The 21437-nt window shown below is 43.1% G+C and overlaps 1 protein-coding gene across 3 annotated transcripts in view; it reads left to right on the top strand.

Moving 5' to 3' along the window:
- The window catches only part of LOC121596679 (lachesin), a 118527-nt gene that overhangs the window by 41947 nt on the left and 55143 nt on the right, over positions 1-21437 (top strand). For all 3 annotated transcript variants that reach the window (XM_041921815.1, XM_041921817.1, XM_041921816.1), the window contains one exon: positions 20010-20054. In XM_041921815.1, coding sequence (XP_041777749.1) covers positions 20010-20054 — 45 coding nt within the window. The remainder of the gene's footprint in view (positions 1-20009; positions 20055-21437) is intronic.

Below are 21437 nucleotides of genomic sequence, written 5' to 3'. Positions count from 1 at the left end.
TCAAAAACCATCACCGTGAGGCGTTAATTCTTAACAAGATCGGTAGCTCGAGGTAGCTGTAAACAGCGGTCGAAAAGGAATTGAATAAAATAACGCGTTGCATTCGCAGCCTTTCTCGCCCACCCACGCTCTTCTCATCTCTAGCAATGGGAACATTGGTGGGAAAATCTTCCTTGCAACCGTCGGTGCTCGAAAGGCAGCTCCAGAAGTTTATCGCTTTCAATTAACTAAACACGCTTTTCGTCGTACGGCGTGAAAAAGGTGCGGCCGGTTTTACCTTGTCGACGCAAACAAAAAAATTGAGAACGTTTTTGAGAAAAGCTTCCTAAGCTGTCCGCGAGCACACAGCGCGATATCCATACTGTCGTGCTCGATTGTTGAGATTGAAGCGTGCTACTAGCAAAAAAAAAAGAAAAAAAAAACTCATGACTAATGGGTCCACTGCTTCCTGCAGGGTAAGAAAAGATGGCGAAAAAGCCTTCTTAACGCGAAGCTTGAATTCATTTACAACCGCAAAAATTTCATCAACTTCAGTGAATGAGGCTCGAAACCACACGGCCACGGTTTGCTAACAGCTCGAAAAGATTCCGACCCATTTTTTGCCCCCCCCCCCTCCTTCTCCACTGCCCCAATGTGTGGGTCGGCCGGTGTTCGGGAACCGGTCCCGATGTAAGAAACGCAGCGAAATTCATTATTTACGTTAAATTGTGCTGCTGAATAAATTAAAACGCTCCCTGCCAGCCACCGCGGCCGCGCTGAAGCTGAAGGAGGAGATATGAAACTAGTGAGAAGCGCTTGCTTCTTCGCTTCATGCAATTTGAAGGGGGAGCAAATGTTCATACTGGCCGTTGGAACGGAACGAGCGCACAAGCACGTAGAGCCTTGCAGGACGGCAAACAAAATGGAAACGCAAGAAAATAAACGAAGAAAAGAGCGAAAAAAAAGGCACCTTCTCGCACGAAAATTGGGCTGACCGAAGTGCAGCAAAGAAACGCGAAGCCCACGCGAAAGGAAAACTTTTTTCTTTCCTCACTCTTCGCCTCTGACTTATGCTTATGGGTCCCACCCGCTCGTGGGACGGTAAAAAGAAAGTGAATGATGAGATGATCGACCTCAATCAAATGGAAGCAACGGCCAAGCGGGTGCGGGAAGTGCAGTGAACAAAAAAAAAGGGGTGCTGGAAATGTTGTGCCACCGGTTGTGGTTGCTTTGTATAAATTTCAATTCTTTGTTTCTTTTTGTTTCGTTTTTCTTCTTTGGACTGCCTCCTTCTTGATCTTTAAGCTTGTACTTTGACGATACTTTTCGCTTTCTTTTTTCCTCCCCCATTTGCCTGCGACAATGCCCGGGAGCGGGCAAGGGGACTCTCTGCACAGTGGAATGAACTCGAACCACGTTCTTTTTGTTGCATTAACTTTGCCGAAGCAAAACTCCTTGGAAGTGTAGTATTTACATTACGGGTGGCTAGTGCTAGTGGCACTGTAATGAAGTTGAGTGCAGGAAGTAGCTTTAATGAAGGGATAATTTACGTCGGATTTGGGTAGCGTTCCGGCTCGCGCCACGTCTTAATATCCGTTTGTCAGTCGAAACTGATAAAGTTGTGCGCTGTCCGTTTTGTACACGTTTCTTTTTTTTGCTTGCTTGCTTTTGATCAAGCTAAGCTGCATCAGCTCGCTAGCAATCATAGCAACACAGCAATCGTGTTGAAGGATTTTCGCTTCGGTACGATGTGCAGGAAGAGAGCGCAGCGGGCAGTGCAAAAATGAGTATAATAATCATGATTAGAATTATTAAGCTGATTTCATTCGGGTTCAGCGAATGAAACAGAAGGCTGATGTGATTTCATCATTATTTTTAATCCGATTGTATTGGATTGCACAGTGATTTAATGTTATGGAATGCTTTTTTTCAAATTCTTTTAGGCTTAACGTTATACAAACAGTTACAATTTGTTCAGTTCTTTGAATGAATGAAATGGATACGAAAGCAACTATATATTTATACATTCAGATCAATGGATGAATTAATAATAAGAATTAATGTTTTACAATGAATATTTTTACATTTCCAATACGAATCGATCAATGGTCATGTAAGTATTTATTTGAATTCCAACAAACAATCAATTGTTGTCATTAAAAAGGGATATTTTACATTGATCGTTTTGCTACTTTCATTGTAAAACTGTGAGGCTCTTTTAATGCGTGACACTAAAGATTTGAAGTAAAGTTGATAAGCTTTCATGATCAGTGAGTATGAATATATGATTGATTTTTAGCTTCTAGCTTAAATAAAACATCCAAGTTTTTAGTAAGATCAGTTTGAAAATCGGTATACAAAGCACTTTGCACGTTTTATTCATTTATTTATTATTTTGAAAGAACTTATCTTCAATTAAATCGAGTGACAGAGTAAATATTGTCCGCGATAAATTCATTTAAAAAGTGATCAGATCATAGGCAAAACGATACAAATAAGGAGCGTTAAAATGAAGTTAACAGCAAAGAAGCTCAGTACACACAATCGCTAACAACGTGCAGCAATAAAGAAGCGCGTGATATTAATGTCGTTCGCTGATGTACGATATTATCTGCATCATGAATATTTTGTTTACTCACACTTAAAGAGCTTATCGATTTTCTTCAGTGCCCTGCAACACGAAAAAAATACCCCTCACTGGTGCAATATGCATTGCTCTCTCGCTGCAGAATTCATAGAATCTGTACACTTAATTATCATAAAACAAGCAACATTACTCGTGCCATAAAAGTAATAAAATCATACTTTATGTTACCGTACCGGTTTGTTTGGCCTGTACCCTCGGTACTACCCATGTGCTAGGTAGACACAGCCAAATGGTTCTGCTTCTTCGAAAGTTTCTTCCTTTTTTTTTCGTACTTTTCTTGTTAGTGAGGCTTCTGTTGCTATCTCGTTATGTTTCATCCAGCACACAGCATCCAGCCAACGCTCGGTTCGTAAGAGGGGACTGCTCGTGCTGCACTTTGCTGCAGCCAGCGAGCAGTAAACGAGCTGCAACTGCTAGCTTTTCGAACGGCAATTCGCAACGGTGAACCATTTTAGCCAAGCGCAATGTTCTGCATCCTCCCTTTATCATCACGTACCGAATGACGCAAATGCACTGTTACGATACGGGAAGAAGCCAAGGTCGAAAGTTTTGACCACAGGGTCTACTGAATGGCAAGAGAAGCGAGAAGTGGTTGAGAGTCGTTTGTTTTGTATGCATTTGCTTGCAAGGTGTGATCGGTATCCGTACTGTTGCCTTCCGGCATGCCCTACATACATCGTGGCCGTGCGCTGACGGGATGGGTTTTCGAGGTAAAGCTGGGGAACAAGGGGAGGCAACAAAAAATACCTTCACCAACCCCGAAAAGAGTTCCGGTTATAAATAATCCATTTTTATTTCGAATGCTGTGAGTCGTTCAACTTAATGGGGAGGGTACGTTTGCCCGCCGGAATGCACAGCACGGTTGGGTTTCGGCTGGCAATCGGGATACCGGGAAGAAGCAGAAGGTGAGGAACGGTGCAAAAATGCAAGTGAAGGAGAATTTTTGCTTGACCGAAAATATGCTCATCGATTGCGACGGGTTGGTCAGTCGCGCTTCAGGCCACCGGGAAATGCTAACGAGCGAGTGCGGTATGTGTTTGAAGGTTAGAAATGCTTTGCGCCAGCCCGGGGGATGACCACGAGAATATGACATTCCTGACACGAACACAAGCATGTAAAGGTGTTGACCGTGCACTTTGCGACTCAAACATTCCTCAGAAGAAATAGAAGGGACAATAGTACAGAGCTGTAAGGATATTTTGAGCAACATTCTTCTTCCCTCACTGGAATTTGTGCGATTTAAAGAAATTTTTTATTGCAAAAAAATGGTGTCACTGTGTGCGTCGCTAGCTATTGGCAAAGCAGAAGAACCATTTTGCCACAAAGGTACTTCAAATCCACTTCCCATCTACGGCAATGTGTACAAAATCTTATTTGAATGTATTTCACCAACCGTAAAAAAGATGCGAGGGTTAGGTGTGGTTTCGCTCGGAAGTAACACTTTCTGCTTTGGCTCTAGCGAAGCAACAAAGCGAAGCAGCACACTTACCCACAATAGCGAGACGATGGAAGTAAGCGTCAGAAGTAGTAGTGGAAGAAGAAAAGAACACACACACACACACACCCAGCCAACGGATGCGCACAAAGCAATGAGCTTTAACAAATCCGGAAGCGAATTAGGAACCCTGAATGGAGGCGCCCGTGCCGAAACGTGGCGAAGCGGGCCCAGCCGGTGCAGGGCGGCAGGAAAAACCCAATAACATAATGTACGTTCGCTTTCGCTCGCTCTTGTTTGCGGCAATGGCTGTGGCCGCATAATAGAATCATGACAATGAGTTTTTCCTATACAGCGCCCGCTCGGTACCGGTGTGCCGGATGGGCTATGGGCCGGCCGGCGGGCGGGTATGTAAACACGAAATGCTAACCAGAAAGCCCGGCGCACGATGGCCATAACGACATTACGTCTCACTTTGTGTGTGTGTATGTGTGTGAGTGTTGTGAGGAAAAATAGCCGTATGTGAGGGAGGGGAGCTTTGTTGCTGGTCGAACGAAAGATAAAAGCAACACCAAACGGCTCTGCTGGAAGAGAGCGTTTCCCAGAAGTGTGATAGGGAATAAGGAGTTGGCCCGGGTGAAAGGATACATCGACAAATCCCATAGAGATTTTGCTCTCGAACCCAATTCCTCTCGGTACACGCAAGACTGGCCTGTGGGAAGAAAGGGAGGGGGGGGGGGAGCAAGGAAAATGGGTTATAAGGAGAAACGGGAGGACACCAATCGGGTAAGCACGGGATGCAAACATTCTTCAGCTTTTATTCGTGTCTTTTTCTTTTTTTTTTTTGGTAAGGAAATTCCTTTCACCACTTTGTAGACGAGACGGGTAATGCTTCCTCCATTTTTTTTTCCTTTTCATTTTTTCTTTGAGGTGGAAGCGGCCAGAAAGGGAAAAATTGAAATTGAATAACTCTCATTGTTGTTGATGGAGACATTTTTCTATCGTCAATGTCTCCTGCTCCTTTCCTTCACACCCTGGCTGGCAGGTCCTTTAAGGGTGAAGGTTGTGGTGGATTTTCGCACCCAACTCACACGAGCCAACACCCTCAGACGGTTGTGGAATGTGGTAGGAGATTTTCCGATCCCTTGATCCCGGGGTTCACAATGTGATTCGTTTTTTTTGCCGAGGCACAAACACACACACACACACACACATTGGATGGAAAGCTCACGTGCGTTGGAGATGATTTCGTGTTTTCCCTCGGCCTTTCTTTGTATTTTTTTCCCTCCCATTCTTCAACCTTCTGCCCTTGTGTGTACTTGAGCTTGTTACATTGAATTGTTGGAAAGATGCTCGTTACAATACGTGTGCGTGTGTGCACGCGAGTGTGGTAAACGGCTGTGTCATCATCGCCTAAGAGATTGCCGGTTGACGGTTGACGCGTGCAGCATCTTCAGCCGACCCTCGGAGCGTGAGGACAGTTGTTGAGCCTTTATGTGTTTATTATGCTGCCGGTGTTGGGGAATGGATGAAAATTTGTCGAAAGGCAAACGTCGACGCTGTGGTTCGGGGGAAAATGGAACGAGAATGTGAAGAAATAAATACGTTGTCTAATGGAAAAAAAGAAAAAGAACGCATACAAAACGTACAGACTACAACCGACGGCGCGCGTGCACGAACACTTGTCGAGGTGTCGATGGAATGGATTTGTTTGTTTATTTACTGTGCTTGTGCCTCACGTAGTGTTGGCCCGCCACTGTTTGACATGTCGGTAAACATGTCGTAAGCTTTGAGCGCATTGGGATGGTAATTGAGACGAGCGAGGGCGGGCGAAAGCATCCACCCTCCCCGCCCTCAACGGTAGAAGGACTGTGATTCGGATAATGTTTGCGGCGTGCTGTTTCTCTTGTCAGGCTGGTGAAAGATGAGAAAACGGTATGAAATGTTGTATTTTGATATATGCACGAGATGTAGCTTTTAATGTGGTTTAGAATGAAGTTTAGAAAAATTTGACGTATTCTATTGTTATTTACTTGTAGCTTGAAGATCATTGACAGCAGCAATTATATTGAAGCAAGCTTTACAAAAATTGCCAATTTTTTTATGTTTCCCGAATGTTTTTGGCTGCTTCCTATATGTTTTGTTGCGTTTCAAAGATTTTTGAGGCGAATCTTGGAATGCTTTGGTTTAATCGTATTGATGTGCAATGGGAAAATACCAATAAATCGTGAGAACGAGCCAAACATGTACAAGAAACTATCAATCAATCGTGTGATTAGACCAAAATTTGTTTCGGGAGTCAACCATCTAAAACCCTCCATCAAGTATGAAATTACAGCCTGTAAAGTGCTTAAAGTGTTATTGAATTATCCATTGTACTGTTTTGTACTTAAAAATTGCAGAAAATAAAATTAAAACGAAAGTATGTTTGAATTAGAATGAAACTATCACACCTGTAGGCTATCATGTGCCCTTGGTTTTACTATTTACCTAATGCGTTGACCACGTCATTTTAATTTTCAATAAGTAATGTATAAAATAGCCTTTTGAATAAAAATTACATCTCTTCGAAGGGGCTTGCTCTGAAAATTCGAACAGTTATAATTTGATTTTCTTTTGAAATCCTATGTTTATTTTCAATACTAAATAATGAATATATTTCTACATTACAATTACAATTCTACAATCTAAAAAGCTTAAACAAGAGAAAGTCGTCAACAAATTTGACTATTGGAAAAAAATCTAGTTAGAATTAAAAAACAACTAATCTTTTAAAATCCTAAATGTTTTTCCTATCTACCTTACTGAATCTAACTCTATCTAATTAGATGAAATGCTACATGGCATCAAACTGTTTTGTTATAGCAAATTGAATGACTTTAACACTCGCTTCCAATTTTTGTTACGATATCGGCAACGAAAATACTTCGTCAATGTCGTCCGTAACCGAAACCCGCTCGATGACAGCCACCACCACTAAACGCTGTTCCTTGGCAAATAGAACAATTTTCACACCTCACTTCCGTTGGCACCAGACCAGTAGCAGTGGTGAAAAAGTGCACCGAACGAAACCACGATGGCCCTGCGCTCCAACGGCCAACTCAGGGCAGCATGCAACGTGAAACGAAGAAACCCGAACGAAGGTGTCAAAAGCATAAAATTTAATTGACCACTATCTGCTTCCCGCACCCCAATTGGGTCCGTGTTCAACCCAACCGAACAGCCATCGTCACATTCGGGTCGGGTGGAAAAGTTTAATTTTTCCAACCAACGGTCGGTGAGTGGTCGGCTCTGCTTCAGCGACCGCTTCCGCCTGCATGACGTATCAAGATTTTGGGAACCATTTTTCGCCCTTCATTACGGTACCACCACCATTCCACACTGTGCACCTCTCGGGTCAGCACCTTTCGCAGTGGTGCAGGGCAGTTTTTCACCGGGTGCGCAAGGTCAACATGCTGCAGTGCGATCGGTCGCTGGTTGGCTGGACGAAAAGCATCGACGGGCTGCACCAGTGTTTGGTGCATCGATTTCTGGACAAGGAGCAAGTGGTTTCGGAATGGACAACAGTGGGCCGAAGGAGCACAATGCCCATGGTAAGGTGTGATGGAAAATAATCGAACATTTTCCCTCGGGCCGTGCTCGGTCGAAGGTGAAACATTCGACAAAGTAGTTGGCTGGCAAGGATGACCCGGCACGATTCTGTGAAAGCATCGCGATAGAATGCAATGGATGTATGATGGCAGAGGTTTCGATGCTTCGTGTATAAGCTGGTCAAGCCACTAGGCGGTGGCTGCAACACAAAAACAAAGTACCTTAAAAAACTCCATTTTTTCCCTGAATTTTACGCGTTCGGCGGCGTTGAACGGCCGTGAAAATGAAAAATACCGTTGACCACATTTTACTGAGCTCATAGAACCGTTGGCCCCTTTGGCTAGGAGAAGAAGGGTGAGAATATAATTTTCCTCCCCATTTTTCTGTACACACAAAGTGCAGCTAGTGTAAAAATAGGAGTAACAAGAAATATTGAGCCTTGCTGGCTACAGCGTTATGCTCTGTTGGGCCGGCTGATCAATATCGAAGGATAGAGGGAAAATTATATATTTTCCACAAATTATTCCCATTACGAAAGCACCAGGCGTTTTGAATATTTCTTAGAATGAAAGGAGGGAAAGCAAGAGTGTTTCACTTCATGTACAGGCCAATTTAATAAGAATTCTGAAACCGAAGAGCAACAGCACTGTCGATTTTTACACCACACGTTATCGAGAGTTGTTCTACCCTCACTCCCCTGGGGTTCAAGCTGAAGTACAAGCATTACTTTTTCATACCTTTTCACCTTTTCGCTTCGACAGGCAATGCTGGTTGTTGGTAAATGAAAATTAAAAAAAAAAATCACGAACCCATTTGGTTGAGTACGGGTAAGCACAAAAACACCACAACAACAACAACGTGAGTTGGCGGTTGTTCAATGCCGCCGTTGAAATCAACTGCAAAACACCTTCCACGTAGTGCACCATTTTCTAATGCGGTTTTAATGTGCATACCGTTGGCATTTGCCTGCGCTTGGAATGTGTGGATTTGGTGTTGTGCGCAATAGAACCCACCACACGGTGGGGGAAGCGCGAATACACGATTAGAGTGGATTCAGCGAATCGTGCATAATACATGTGTTCGCATGGCTAATGTTTAATTCGGCTGCAATGCACTTTGGCGCGAGCGGCCCGCTAGCTATTGTCCCCGAAAGGATGTTTTCAGTCCCTGCCGTTCTGGACGGGTTGGGGCAGCATTTTGTGTTATCGTTTTGGGCGGTGTAGTACAGTGATGTTAGGGGTAGCACATAAGACAGATTTTGTACATGTTACCTTTTATGTGGACCTATAATGAACATTACATTAAACGCTCTTGTACAAAGTGTTATGAGTTCAGTGAAAAGAGGACTATCATGGAGTCCAGTAACAATATTATCAAAGAGTCATAAAGTAAAATATAACACAAGCATGACCTGGTTACACTGTTTAGTAAAACATCTAATTTTCGATTTTCGATCTAAGAGTAAAACATCTAATTTTCGTTTTTGGAAAAAGGTTTTAGTGTGAAAATAAATAGTTAAAAGCAAAATGAAATCAGTCGTTGCGACTCTTCATACAAAAGCAAACAAACATCAAAATCTTTTATTCGAAATTTGCATTAGTTTTAAATTTTTATGGTTTGATTTGTTTGAAGTTTCTTTGTAAGTTTACATAGAAGTTCGCTTGAATTATTTGGAAACTCTTTCCAAAGTGATTGTCAAAATTCGGCATTTTTCTTCTCTTTCCATTTGGCTTAACATCCTCCGCGTACATGCCGATTTGTACAGGTTTTCTAAAGTTATTCAGCACCACGCAGCCTGATGGACAGTCCTTGGTACAGGAGAATAGTCCATTCTAGAAATGAACACACGACAAGCATATTGTTAAGTCGTGAGAATTAACGACTATACCACGGGACCACCCAATGATGTTACTTACGAAAGACAGCTTCAAGTTAAATTATAAATTAAAATACAAAATACGACTAACATGCCATCAAAGACATCACATCGTTAATTTGCAGACGAAAATAATCAATGGGTAGATAGATGGGTAGATGGGGTTTAGACATAAAAAAACTTCTCAAACGTTTTTTTTTCTCATGTGATGTTCTATGAAATAAGTTTAAAAAATCTTGTATTTTTTGGAACTTTTTGCAATCAAATGAACATTTTGTGAATATTACATCTCCAATGTATTTAAAACCGTATTGTTGCGTGTTGATCAGTGATAAGGGCACAAAATTAAGATAAGGGCCTTTTGTTAATGAGATGAAATAATGAAATGCATGCTTCAAAAGTAAGGTAATATCTATCATGTGTCACATATATTGTTTTTTTATTTACTTATTTAAACTAACTAAGCTTTGATAATAATTAGATTTCCATCATAATATAATTGTGGATGAGTTAAACTAGTCTTTATAACACTGAAAGTCCTTTCATGAGCTGATGTAATGTATGCAAGATATTGTTTTAAAGGCCATTTTCCGCCTAAAGCCAATAACAAATTTTCTTTTAACAACGGTGTTTTAATACACTTTTACTGTTTTATTTGCTGTCCAGTAAATCTCTTTAGCTTCCTTAACCAAATTGTAAAACTATTTCTGTATCACAGCAAATTAGCCGACGTTAAATAAGTTCCACCAATAAAACCTACATCAATTTCTCCCCGGGACTGCTGCCCTGGTCTCGCTTGGTTGGGTCGGGTTTAATTGCTGCTGTTCTTCCCTCCCCCTTACACTTACCATCGCCATCATCGCCCAGCTGCTATGCTTTGATTGGATAAATCAATTGGCAAAACTCTCGCGTTCGAGCGCCCGGCAACTGTAAGCTCCCGGCTCACATTAAAGCTAACGGGCGCAATGATGAAAGCCGAAACGACGAAATTAGAGCACCATTACAGGGCAATTAAAATATTTTATTGAATGCAATCGTGCTTGTGCGTTATTGCCGGGCCCGCTGGTTTGCTGGTGCTGGCCCCGCCGCTGCGAGGACAACTCCCGGATGGGGGAACGTGGCGATGTTAAGGCGAAACAATTGCATATAAATTATAATCATGGCATTAAAATCTTTGTTTTATGAGCATTCTTTGCTGCTGTTTCTGCGTGCCTCACCTCGTTGGGTGGTACAATGGCGGGACGGGGGGGATTGGCATGTGGCGAACACGAAACAATCAGAGGCGACACTTTTATGGAATGAATTTTTCTCTCCTCTTGAAATGCATCACACTGCGGCCGGACGGAAACCGGAAGGCAAATGGGCAAGCCGGAGTGAGAAAAACACGCACACACTCACAAATTGATCCCCGGGTCCGATTGGTGGAGCCGGTTGGTGGCAGGAGGGGAGTTAGGGCGCAATTTTATTTACTTTTGATGGGCTTTCTTTTCGAGTTTGCCTTTAACGTGTCTGGTGTTGTGCCAGTCGGTCCCATTGCCGCGGCTGAAGTGGTGTGTTTGTGTTCGTGCTTAGGCGCGTCTACGAAAAGCCAGCCAGCAGGCCGGCAGGCAGGCAAACCATTAAAATAAAATCATAATTTATCGCTACCAATTATTGGCAACACCGTCATCGTTCTTTACGATTGAGTGTTCCGAGCGGAGGAGGAGAGTGTCCTTTTCTCTGCTCCTGCACCCACTCACACATACACACACACACACCCAGAGTGCCATTGAATGCCGCTATCGTTTGTCAACCATCGATGACAGACTAATTGGAATTAAATGATTTTATGGTCCACGTTGCGCTACCGCTACCCGGCGGCTGGTTTGCGTTAATGAAAGGAAATTGGTCTTGTAGGGTGCGTGGGTAGAATAATAAGTAGGCACTCCCACCGTCGATCGTTATGGGTGTAGAAATTTGGTTCGCTCTCTAAGGAGTACCGCGCGACCGCTGGTGAGTGAAGAAATCTTTAGTATCTTAGCAAAAGCAATCGAAGGTGTCGAAAAAGCATTCTCTCAATACGGCAACACTCGACTACGGGTAAACTGTTGGATCATTTCAAACTTCTCATAATCTCGCCGCTTTTCGATCGATCCGCACCACACTTCATCCGGTAATCGCACCCGTGGGAGAGATTAAAGTGAAAACCCACGAAGCGTTGCGGTTGGGCCCTCTTTCCTTTTCCCGGAAGGGACAAATAATAATGCAAAAAAAAAACCCCGAACACCGAAGCAAAGTTTCATAACTTTTCCGCCGAAGATAAAGCTGTTGGCAAAGTTCGAAGGCTCGCGAATACTCCCGGCGCTGGGACAGCCGGTCATGTTTTATGCTCGATTATGATGCGCCAGGGGGGAAAGTTAGATTGAACCAAAGTGGAAACACAATAAATTCCCCCATCGATTGATCGGCTCCGTAAAGAAGGTGTTACCGTGCTGAGGCTGTGGAAGCAATTTAGCACATCGATGGTGAGGAATGCGGAATCTGGGTTGCATCTGGGCCGGTCGAAGCTGAACCCATTAAAAATAAATAACACTATTTTACTGCATCTTAGTTTGAGGGAGCAGGTTGTGCAATTTTTAAACGATTCATTTTATTTGCACGTCACCGCACAGTGGGTGGCTGTATTTAGGTGATGGAATAATGTTTAGCAATGCAGTTAAATTGTCTTGAAGCAGTTTTTATGTAGCTAGAAACTCAAATCGAAAATATTATACAACAGATGATAAACCCCTATCATCTAATGAAGACACACAAAGAAGAAAAAGTTACTTAAAATCAAGCTAAAAAATTTTCCGATTACGATTCAAGTTCAAACAAACGCTTTAAAGGTAGGAACAGATGATTGTAGTTCATTGAAAAATAACTCCAAAAATATTATGCGCCTTTACGTACGGTTGTTTGTATGTTTTCTTTTCCATTCACTGCTGGTCACGAAGCTTTATATGCTGTTTATTTAGTTCCAAAGAGAACTTAATAAAACGCAGGATATAGAAGTATTTAGTTTTCTGTGATAAAATTGACGAAAAAGATGAAATTATTTAATAAGTATAAGTACAAGTGATTGTATTTTGAATTAGTTTGTCAGTAAGTTGAAATGTATAAGCAAGTACAGCAATGAATAGATTTGATGGAAGCATAAAAAAAGTATGTAGACCAGTTGTAAAGATCTCCTATGTTATATGTGTTTTAAACAAACAACATTTTCTAAGGATGAAATATCCCATTGTGCACTGAGGGAAGCGTTTTGCAGTTTGTATCGCTGTATCGAGAGCTGTGAGATGGCCCAATGTCCAAGAAGCGCACTAAGCAGTCCCAGCATTGACCCAACGCTGGCTGACTGCAGGCAAGGAACGCTTTTCTTACGCCCATTGCGGGCAACGGGCCAAACGGCTCAGCGTGGCAAACCAAATCCCGTAAAGGGAGGGGCAATGTTCGATCTGCCAGTACAATAGGAATTTATTTTTATGACCCGCTTCGATCCTTGAACCGTCCCCACTTACTCTTGGGAGCACACACACACACACACACACACACACACACACACACACACACACACACACACACACACACACACACACACCCGCTATCTCTCCCACCCATCACTTCCACATTTCGTATTGGTAAGAAACGATTTCGAAACGGTCAAACTGCCTCCGGCCCACCGGGCAAGCAATCATACAGGACTTTAAGACGAAACAGGGAGGCTTTATAAATATTTACTGGATGTTTCCGGACTGCGCCTTCGTGGAAATGTGTTGGGATGCTGCAGCATTCAGTGAAGAAGTGCTTCTCTAGTAAAGGAAAGAAATAATACGAGCAACAACAAAAAAGAGGCACACACAAAAAACTGGAAACGAACATAACGCCCCCTAACCGACGTGAGCGACACGTGAGTGGGTGTATGTGTGTGAGAGTGGTTTCGATGGGCAGGATTAAATCGAAATACTTGGGCGGTGTAGTAAATCGGCCGGCTGAAATGGCCAGGGCTGTACTATTACCGGGGGGCGAATGCGTGTTGGATCGCAATCAGTACAGCAGTTTCGGTAGTCGGCAGAAGGAAACGAGCCAGGCCAGTACGTTTTCCGCACTAATGCGATTGGGAATGGCCTACCTGGAAGATAAATGAATGCGCCGGAACATTTATCTCCAACCGTATGCGGTGCCATCCCGTTTTAATTCCCTCGCAATGATCGGTTTTTCGGTCACGATAAACATTAATTTATAATTGGCATTAAAGCAAGACTGTGCGCCCGAAAGGATCACGAATGTTCTAGTGTTCTATATTTTATTATTTTGTTCAAACAAAATTTAAGCTTTCCTTATCTTGAGCAATTTCCTTTACCATAAAGAGACACTCGTTTTGCTTTCCCGTGAGTTCGAAAAAAAAAGGTTATCGGTTCACCATTCATGGGAACGCACAGCTTGACTGTTCGCTGCACTTGTCTAGCGCTGAAGTGTATGAGATTTTAATATTCCGGTCCATTCTGGCCACGCCACTTCATCATCTTTGCCTCGGGGTGGACCGACACGGCCCCGAACAGACACACTGCCAGCAAAGGGTGCCAAGGTGCAATAAATCAAAAGATCAATTTCTCAACGTTTCCCCCCCATTTGCGTGGTGTGATGAGAAGCAAAGTTGCACGAGATGAATCTTGGCAAAAAGGCAAGCCGTCAACCAAGTCGTCTGGAAGTCAGTCATACAGTCATGCTTCCGTGTTTGCCACGGTGTCCCTTTTTCCTTGTCCGTTAACGCCACAGACACATTTGCACTCAAACACGAACAAAAAAAGCGTCTTCTTTTGCAAAGTTTTTATCTAGCCAGCTTGGGAACCTTGGGAAGGATGGCTTGGCCCGCAGGGCAGAGCCATGCTATGCGAAGTCTCCCGAGGAGCTGTGGCGCAGCGCGTTCGTCGTTTTCCTGCTTAACGGCGCGGGCTGTTGTCTTTCGCATGGCACAGATTTTCCATCCAGGAGGTTGAACATTTCCCGGGCGCTGCTGTCAACTTTTTCCTCAAGCTCGGCCATTGAGATGCAGCACGGTTTGTTGAATAAAAGATTACTTTCTACCCGCCCGGGAAGGGCAGGGAAGGACCACAGTAGATCGGACGGGGATGTCCGAGTGTGTGAGCATTCTTTTGTGTGTGTGTGTGTGTGCTACACACTTTAACCGTCAAAAGCAAACCCAGCGTGCCAGTTACGATCTATGGAGCTTATAATTCGGACGACGGTGGAGAAGCTGTTGGCTTGCTCGGTGGGAGATTTTTTTAGAAAGTTTTTTTTTTTCGGAGGCAGTTTTTTTGTGTGTGCATCTGCCACGGAAAAAACGCAACTGTGTCAGCTCAGGATCAGTAGTTGCAGTGCTTTATTTTTTGGGTTTGTGAAATATTTTTCCACTCTTTTGAGGGGGGGGAAAGCGCACAGTTTTACCGGTGCGCTGTGAATGGGGGAAACAATATTAAATTTCTTTTTTCTTCCCTCATCCACTCTCCACTTTCCCTATCCATAGTCAGCACCAGAAGGACATTTGAATACCCACTTACAGACAAGCCTGTTTCCATTTCAGTCCGCATTTGTTGAGCCCGTGGTGGTGGAGCGAAAAAGCGGCTTAAAAATGTAAAAAAAAAATGGACACGTAAATTCTGTCACCGTAATAACGTCGCACATAAATTTAAAGAACAGTGCGCGAATAGTAAACGCTTTCTTTCCCCATCACTTGCAGCAGGCAGGACTTGTCAGTGGGTCTCCGCAGGAAGGGAAAGCTGGGTTTAACTGGAGATTTTTTTCTTCCTCCCGTTGGTCAGATTGGCCATTCGTCACAGTTTACAATTTTACTGCTATTGGTTGTGAAGGCAGCCAGTTCAGCGATGGTAATGTTCCAAAAGAGCAAAAAAAGCTGTCAGATTAAGCTACCTCGACTGTATCTCAAACTATTGCTGACCGGTGCGGTGTCACTTGGGCTGAGTTGAATTTTTATCGTGTATAAAAGGTGAAGGAATCTTGTGCGTTAACGTTCTTTGGTTTTTTTAAATTATTTGGATGAAATTGTTTGTATTGTTTGCGAATGATAATTTGAAAGTTTTGGCTTATTTTGAATATGAACAATTTCATCAATACATTTTTGATTGGAGAATTAAATATTTAAATACATTTGGACCGATTACATTTTTTTCGATAGTGTCAAATATATTGTGCTCTTATTTAGCCGGTCTCATGGCACAGTTGCCAACTCGCACGACTTAACAACATGCCCGTCATGGGTTCAAGCCCCAAATATACCGTGCCGCCATACGTAGGACTGTTTATCCTGCTATCCTGGTAATACAAAAAAGTTCCTGAAAGCCAACCCCTCATGAAGGTACAGACAGGCCTTGACCGACAACGGTTGTTGAGCCAAAAAGAAGAAGAAGAAGAATTAGATAAATCCGGGTTTCTATATGCTTTAAGCACTTAATTAAATTAAGAATTGGTCTGGAGTTAACAATTGTTTCATTTTTTTTAAACATTTCAATCTGACAACAAGATCCTTTAAGTAATTAGTTTGCCATATTTCAAGGAAAATAGTACATGTAAGGAAAACAGTACATAAAAGAACAGGAAATGCTGCATTAGAAATTTAGTTAAATAGTTTTACATAAAATATGAATTAAACTAAACTTTTCATAAAGTGTAACTGTATGATATTACTATACAATCTGACACCGTTAGGATCGATACATTTCAAAGAGTTCAGAAAAGCTATTCAATATTATAGCTTCAAATAGCCGCGTATTCAAGCAGTAGCACTAGGAAAAGAATCGTCCATTTTATCGAACACCACTACCGATAAAAACCATTGCTCGTATTTCCACAGCACATGGAGTAGAATACATAAAAAATGCATACATAATTAATAGCAAACATGGCGAAACGCGCACAAGCCCCGGGTTTGACTCCGGCGAATGGGCAAACGGCTCCATTTGCTTATGTTTGGTCCACTTTCCCACGTGTAGCTGGGCTTAACGCTTGGATTAGGGAAATTTAATGCTCCGAGGCGTTTTGTGATACACATTGTGCAGTCTCTGGTGGGTCGCAGAACACATATTGCTCAGGGGACTTTGGGAAGAACGTGATAGTTGGATGCTTTGCAAACAAGAATTGGCGCAGGTCGATTGGTTTTTTTTTTTATAAACACGCACACACACAACCGGTATAATGAGAGGAGGCACCGAGGACAAGTCGTGGTCATTTTTCGACCGTTTTGGACTATTAATTCTTACCGTAGGATCATCATTAGATTATACGATGCTATCAATTGCAAACCCAAACCCCAAACCAGCACACAGTCGTCCCAGTGATTATGAAAACTATTAAACCAATCAATGTACACATCAACCCCGAAAAGTGGCCCCATCGAACGTGAATGACCAATAGGTCATCATTTACGTTCCAGCAGGGCCTAATTTGTGCTGCATTGGCACAAACCGGCCCGATTTCGAGCCCCCGTGAAAGATGATATGATACGGGTGGAAGAATATCATTAAAATGTATCTTCCTCGCATCTTCATCTAGGGAAACGTTTCCCTTCGTCCAAGGGCCAATAGCCAACCTCCAGCGCCCATTCTTTATTGTGCTCCATCGCTAGGAAATACTGCTGATGCAAATATGTGTGCATGTTTGTGTGTGTATACCGGTTGTTTTGGGTTGGAAAATGGTTATATCATCCCATTTATTGGGTGGGTGGCCACAAACGATACCAACCTAGTGTCCTGGTGGTTGGTGGGCAAGGTTATACAGTTTTCCGGTGATAACTCTTTCGACGCCCGTTTATTGCCTTTTCCTGAAAGCTTGCAGAATGTATTTCGGCTTTGGTTGGTTTCTTTGAAAGTTTCCTCCCTCCTTCTATGGGCCCGCTCCAGCATTGGAGTTCCCAGTTCCCCGGACGGAAGGCTTAAAAATCGATGATGCCGAAAAACTTTCCCGAAATGGAACGCCGGACGGGTCGGAATTCTTGGGTGGAATCTTTTCGCAAAACTATCACTGGTTGGTGCTCCTTCGCTCCCTTGACTGTCTGATTCCAGGATGTGGAAGGAAAACAAGGAAACACTCCTTCATCGCAGAAGGTTTGTGATATTTGGCCATATTTTCTCCCTAAATCAACCGGAATCATCATTTCCCGCTCGGCCGCTAAACCAGGTGAAGACGGTGGCAGCTTCAGTGGCAGCATGGCTCCCGTGCCTTCCTGCACAACAACGATACATCCCCGACTGACGATACGCAATGAAATCGGACCGATGTAACCCCGACGTAGGAAAAAAAGGTCCCGAAGATTGATAAATAAAAGTTGTCGGTAGAATGTATTTGTTCGCCTGCTTGTTTTCACGGATCGGCTTTTGCCCCGATCGATCGGGGATTTGTTCTGAGATGTTGCTGTGCGAAAGTAATTGCCCTCCTAGGACCGGGCTGGTTCGGTGTGGTAAAGGTAGCGCATGAAAACCTTTTCGCTTTCTTGCCTCTTTCCATTGTACTATTCAGGTCTTCAGAACAAGTCAAACACTAATACGTGGGAAGCTGGAGAAACTGACTCCCACGGCCAGGATAGGGGTTTTTGCCGCAGCTCACAGCCGCTAACGAGCAAAAAGCTTCTTATATTTTCACCAATTTCGTTTTACGCAACAGTGGTGGTGCGTTTTTTGGTGCGGTTAGGTTTGCTCCAGCGTCTATCCTTTGCTAGCTCTCCCTTCCCTTTCGTGCTCTCTTTCCATCGCGCAGCGTGCTCTTGCGTAAAATCCATCGTTATTTCGTGGAATGGCACGCGTTGCTGAGGTAACATAAATTTCGGCACCATAACCCACGCCCATTCCTTCGTGTTGCGTCTTTGTGGGCGACCGAGGCTGGCTGTTTTGCCGTTGCGTTCCATCAAAAAGTGTCTTTTTTGCGGTGCCGGGCGCGTCACAAGACGACCAACGCGCGCGCCAGCGCCAAGGTGTGAACTAAGTGGCTCTTTACGGCGCAACAATTTGAGCCTTTTTTCCGTTTATACGGCGTGGAAAGCTTCGGTGTGACCGCACAATGAAAGCGCGAGGTAATAAACCCTCCCCCCTCGCTCCTCTCCCCCATTTGTGTAACGGCAAAACGCACCGTTTGCTGCTCCGTATGGAGTGACATATCTGTCGTCGGCCCGCCGTCGTGGTATGGATGGATGTGTCATCACCTGCTTTTAAAATGGGAATTCCACTACATTTTACGGCCCCTGCGCTTGGTGGTTGTAACAGGGAGGGGAGGGTGTACGTTGGTTGCTGTTAACTCTTTAGAATTTATAATTCCAGTGGCTTGTGTTATGGCTCACGGTGACAGCAGTCGGACGAAGTTTGACACGAAGGTTTTGGTTTTCTGTGTATGGCAGAATGGGTGTTTGTTTTTCTGTTTTTACAGAAGCACTACACTAATAGAAGCTTGAAGAATGTTATGGATGGGGCAGTGGAATGGTTTAGTGTGCTGTGTCATTCAAGAGATGATGCTTCAGGATGTTTGAGAAGAGATTTCTTGAGAATGTTTAAATTAGAATGGCATTAAGGCACAAATGATTTTTTGTGATGCATTCTGGTTTTGGTTTTAAAAGTGGCGCCTGTGATTAAGCGACTGTGATAATAACTTAGTTTTAATAGTGCTTTACAAGAGATTAATATTCTATTTAATTTGAAAATTGTTTTCATGAAAGTAAATGTAATATAATGTAGTGTGTAATGTAGAATTCATATACTTTTGAGTCTTCAAAAGTACGGTGCGCGGGCTCAATGCGGTCCGTCAGCCCCTATTATTCTTATCAAAACGTAATGACAAAATTGCCCAAGTTCTTCACAATAGAAATTAAAGTGTCGTGCAAACGTTTAAAGTTCGGAGACCATGACATTCTTATCTCTAGAATTGTCAAGTGAAACTCAATTGCAATTGAATGCTACAAATTTCTATACCAATGGTAAAGTTTAAAGAAAATTTATTCTATTCAACCTCAAATTTATTACACAAACAGCAATCGAATTCGAATATTTAAGATATTTTACTGAACAAAAACAATGACAGCTTTCTAATGAAAATAAAAATTTCATTGAATTAATACTACGATATCAACCAGCTGCATAGTTAGCAATGCCCACATTTTTGACATGTATTTGATGGAACTGATCTGAAAAACCCGGTTCAAGCACAAATGATGACATTATTATTCAAGTATACGAAGTAATGCTACAAAGTAAAGCTGATAAAAACAAACACATAGACAGATATATAATAGAACCTAAATGCTTATACAGATTCTTGAATTGTGCAAACGTAATATGTTTGCCTTGTTCTATCAGACTACTACTTCTCCATTCTGCAAAGGGGTCACTAAGAGACACTTGAACACAAAATGAAATTGCCAATAAAGCCACATGACTAATTTTCCTTTTGTATTCCCATTTCAGCCAAACAATCACATATGCACGAGAATCCGTCGGATTTCAATACCGGTACGTATCTAGAGTAACCAGTTCGTTTCACCAGAATGTTCCGCAAGCGGACACTTGACATGGTCAGCGACAAAAAAAGGGCTACATTGCCCTCACACAAGGACAGTGGGTGAGATCAAGCAGTCAAGCGGCGGTTCTGCCGTTTACTCGCGTACAATACCGGCAATGGTTTGCTGCCCTTCATTAAGCTTAATTACTCTCCTCCCTCAGCAGACCTTCTACAGCTCCGTTGGTTTGTGTTTGTGCTTGTGTAAATGTTGTTGTTTTTTTTCTCTTGCCCGTTGTTTGACTCTTTTTTATGCGTTCAGACAAAGCCCGGGCCGGCGGGGTCAAATGTCCGGAAGTAACGCATCGCGTGCCGATGTGGAAAAATGGTTTGCAAATTAATCCCAATTTTGTGTCACTCTGGTACACGGATCCACAGCATCCGTGGATATTGTTTTCTTTCTGCGCTTGCCCCGTCGGTAAGAGCGAGGCTACGCTTAATGAGTCCTCGTGGAAAAGGACAGTGGCATAAATCTCACCGGTAGTCGCATCGGTTTGCTCCCGCTTCACACATCCATACCGACGTACGCACGCATAATTCATACAAAAAGGTTCAGCTGAAAAATGTTACACTGAAGCAAAGCTTTTCGCTACCCCGCAGCAGTACAGCAAGCTTACATAAATTCGAGACCGATTCAAACAACCGTCTCACTCTTTTGTAAACGGCGCTTATTTGCTCTTCAACCTGTCCAAATATTCAGCCAGTACATGCTGTACGGGGGTTTTTCGGTTTTTGCCGCTACCGTTGTATGGCGGGGACGGTTCGTGCGGCCAGCGTTTTTTGTTTTCCTTTGCCGGACCTTTCCTAAATAACCATAACGGAGAAACGAAAAAAAACAACGTCCAAACAAACACATCGGAACCCATCGGGCAACTGGAGCGTGTTAACGGTCCCCGTTTAGCTGCGTGTGTGTATGTAAGCACACAAAAACAAACGAGCAATATGGGCACACGGGGTCAAGTGGGCAAGCTAAACTAGGCCGTTTGAGAGTTTATCGAGAGCGATGGTTTGCAGAAGTGTTGAAACATTTCAATAATTTTATTTGAAGTCTGAAACATTTCAATCATTTTTTTTATTAAAATCGGAAAACATAGCCGGATGGGGTTCGGGTCTCATCCAAATAGTAAAATAGGTAAAGTGGACCTGTAATTAGCCATAATAAAGGCCGGTGGGTCCTCTTATCCGTGGCAAGATCCTCTACCGGTCTCTCCAATTTCTTGGCTTTGCGGATGACATCGTCATTGACTCAACCGCGAAGCAGCAAGATTTGGATGGAGAATCAATGCGACGTAGACGTAGAATCTGTTTGACGAAGGCTAAGTCCTTGATAGGGGCCA

Source organism: Anopheles merus, chromosome 3R (genome assembly GCF_017562075.2).
Source record: "Anopheles merus strain MAF chromosome 3R, AmerM5.1, whole genome shotgun sequence".
NCBI classification, from domain to species: Eukaryota; Metazoa; Arthropoda; class Insecta; order Diptera; family Culicidae; genus Anopheles; species Anopheles merus.
Note: the sequence above shows the minus strand (reverse complement) of the source record. Positions and strands in the feature narration are given on the sequence as shown.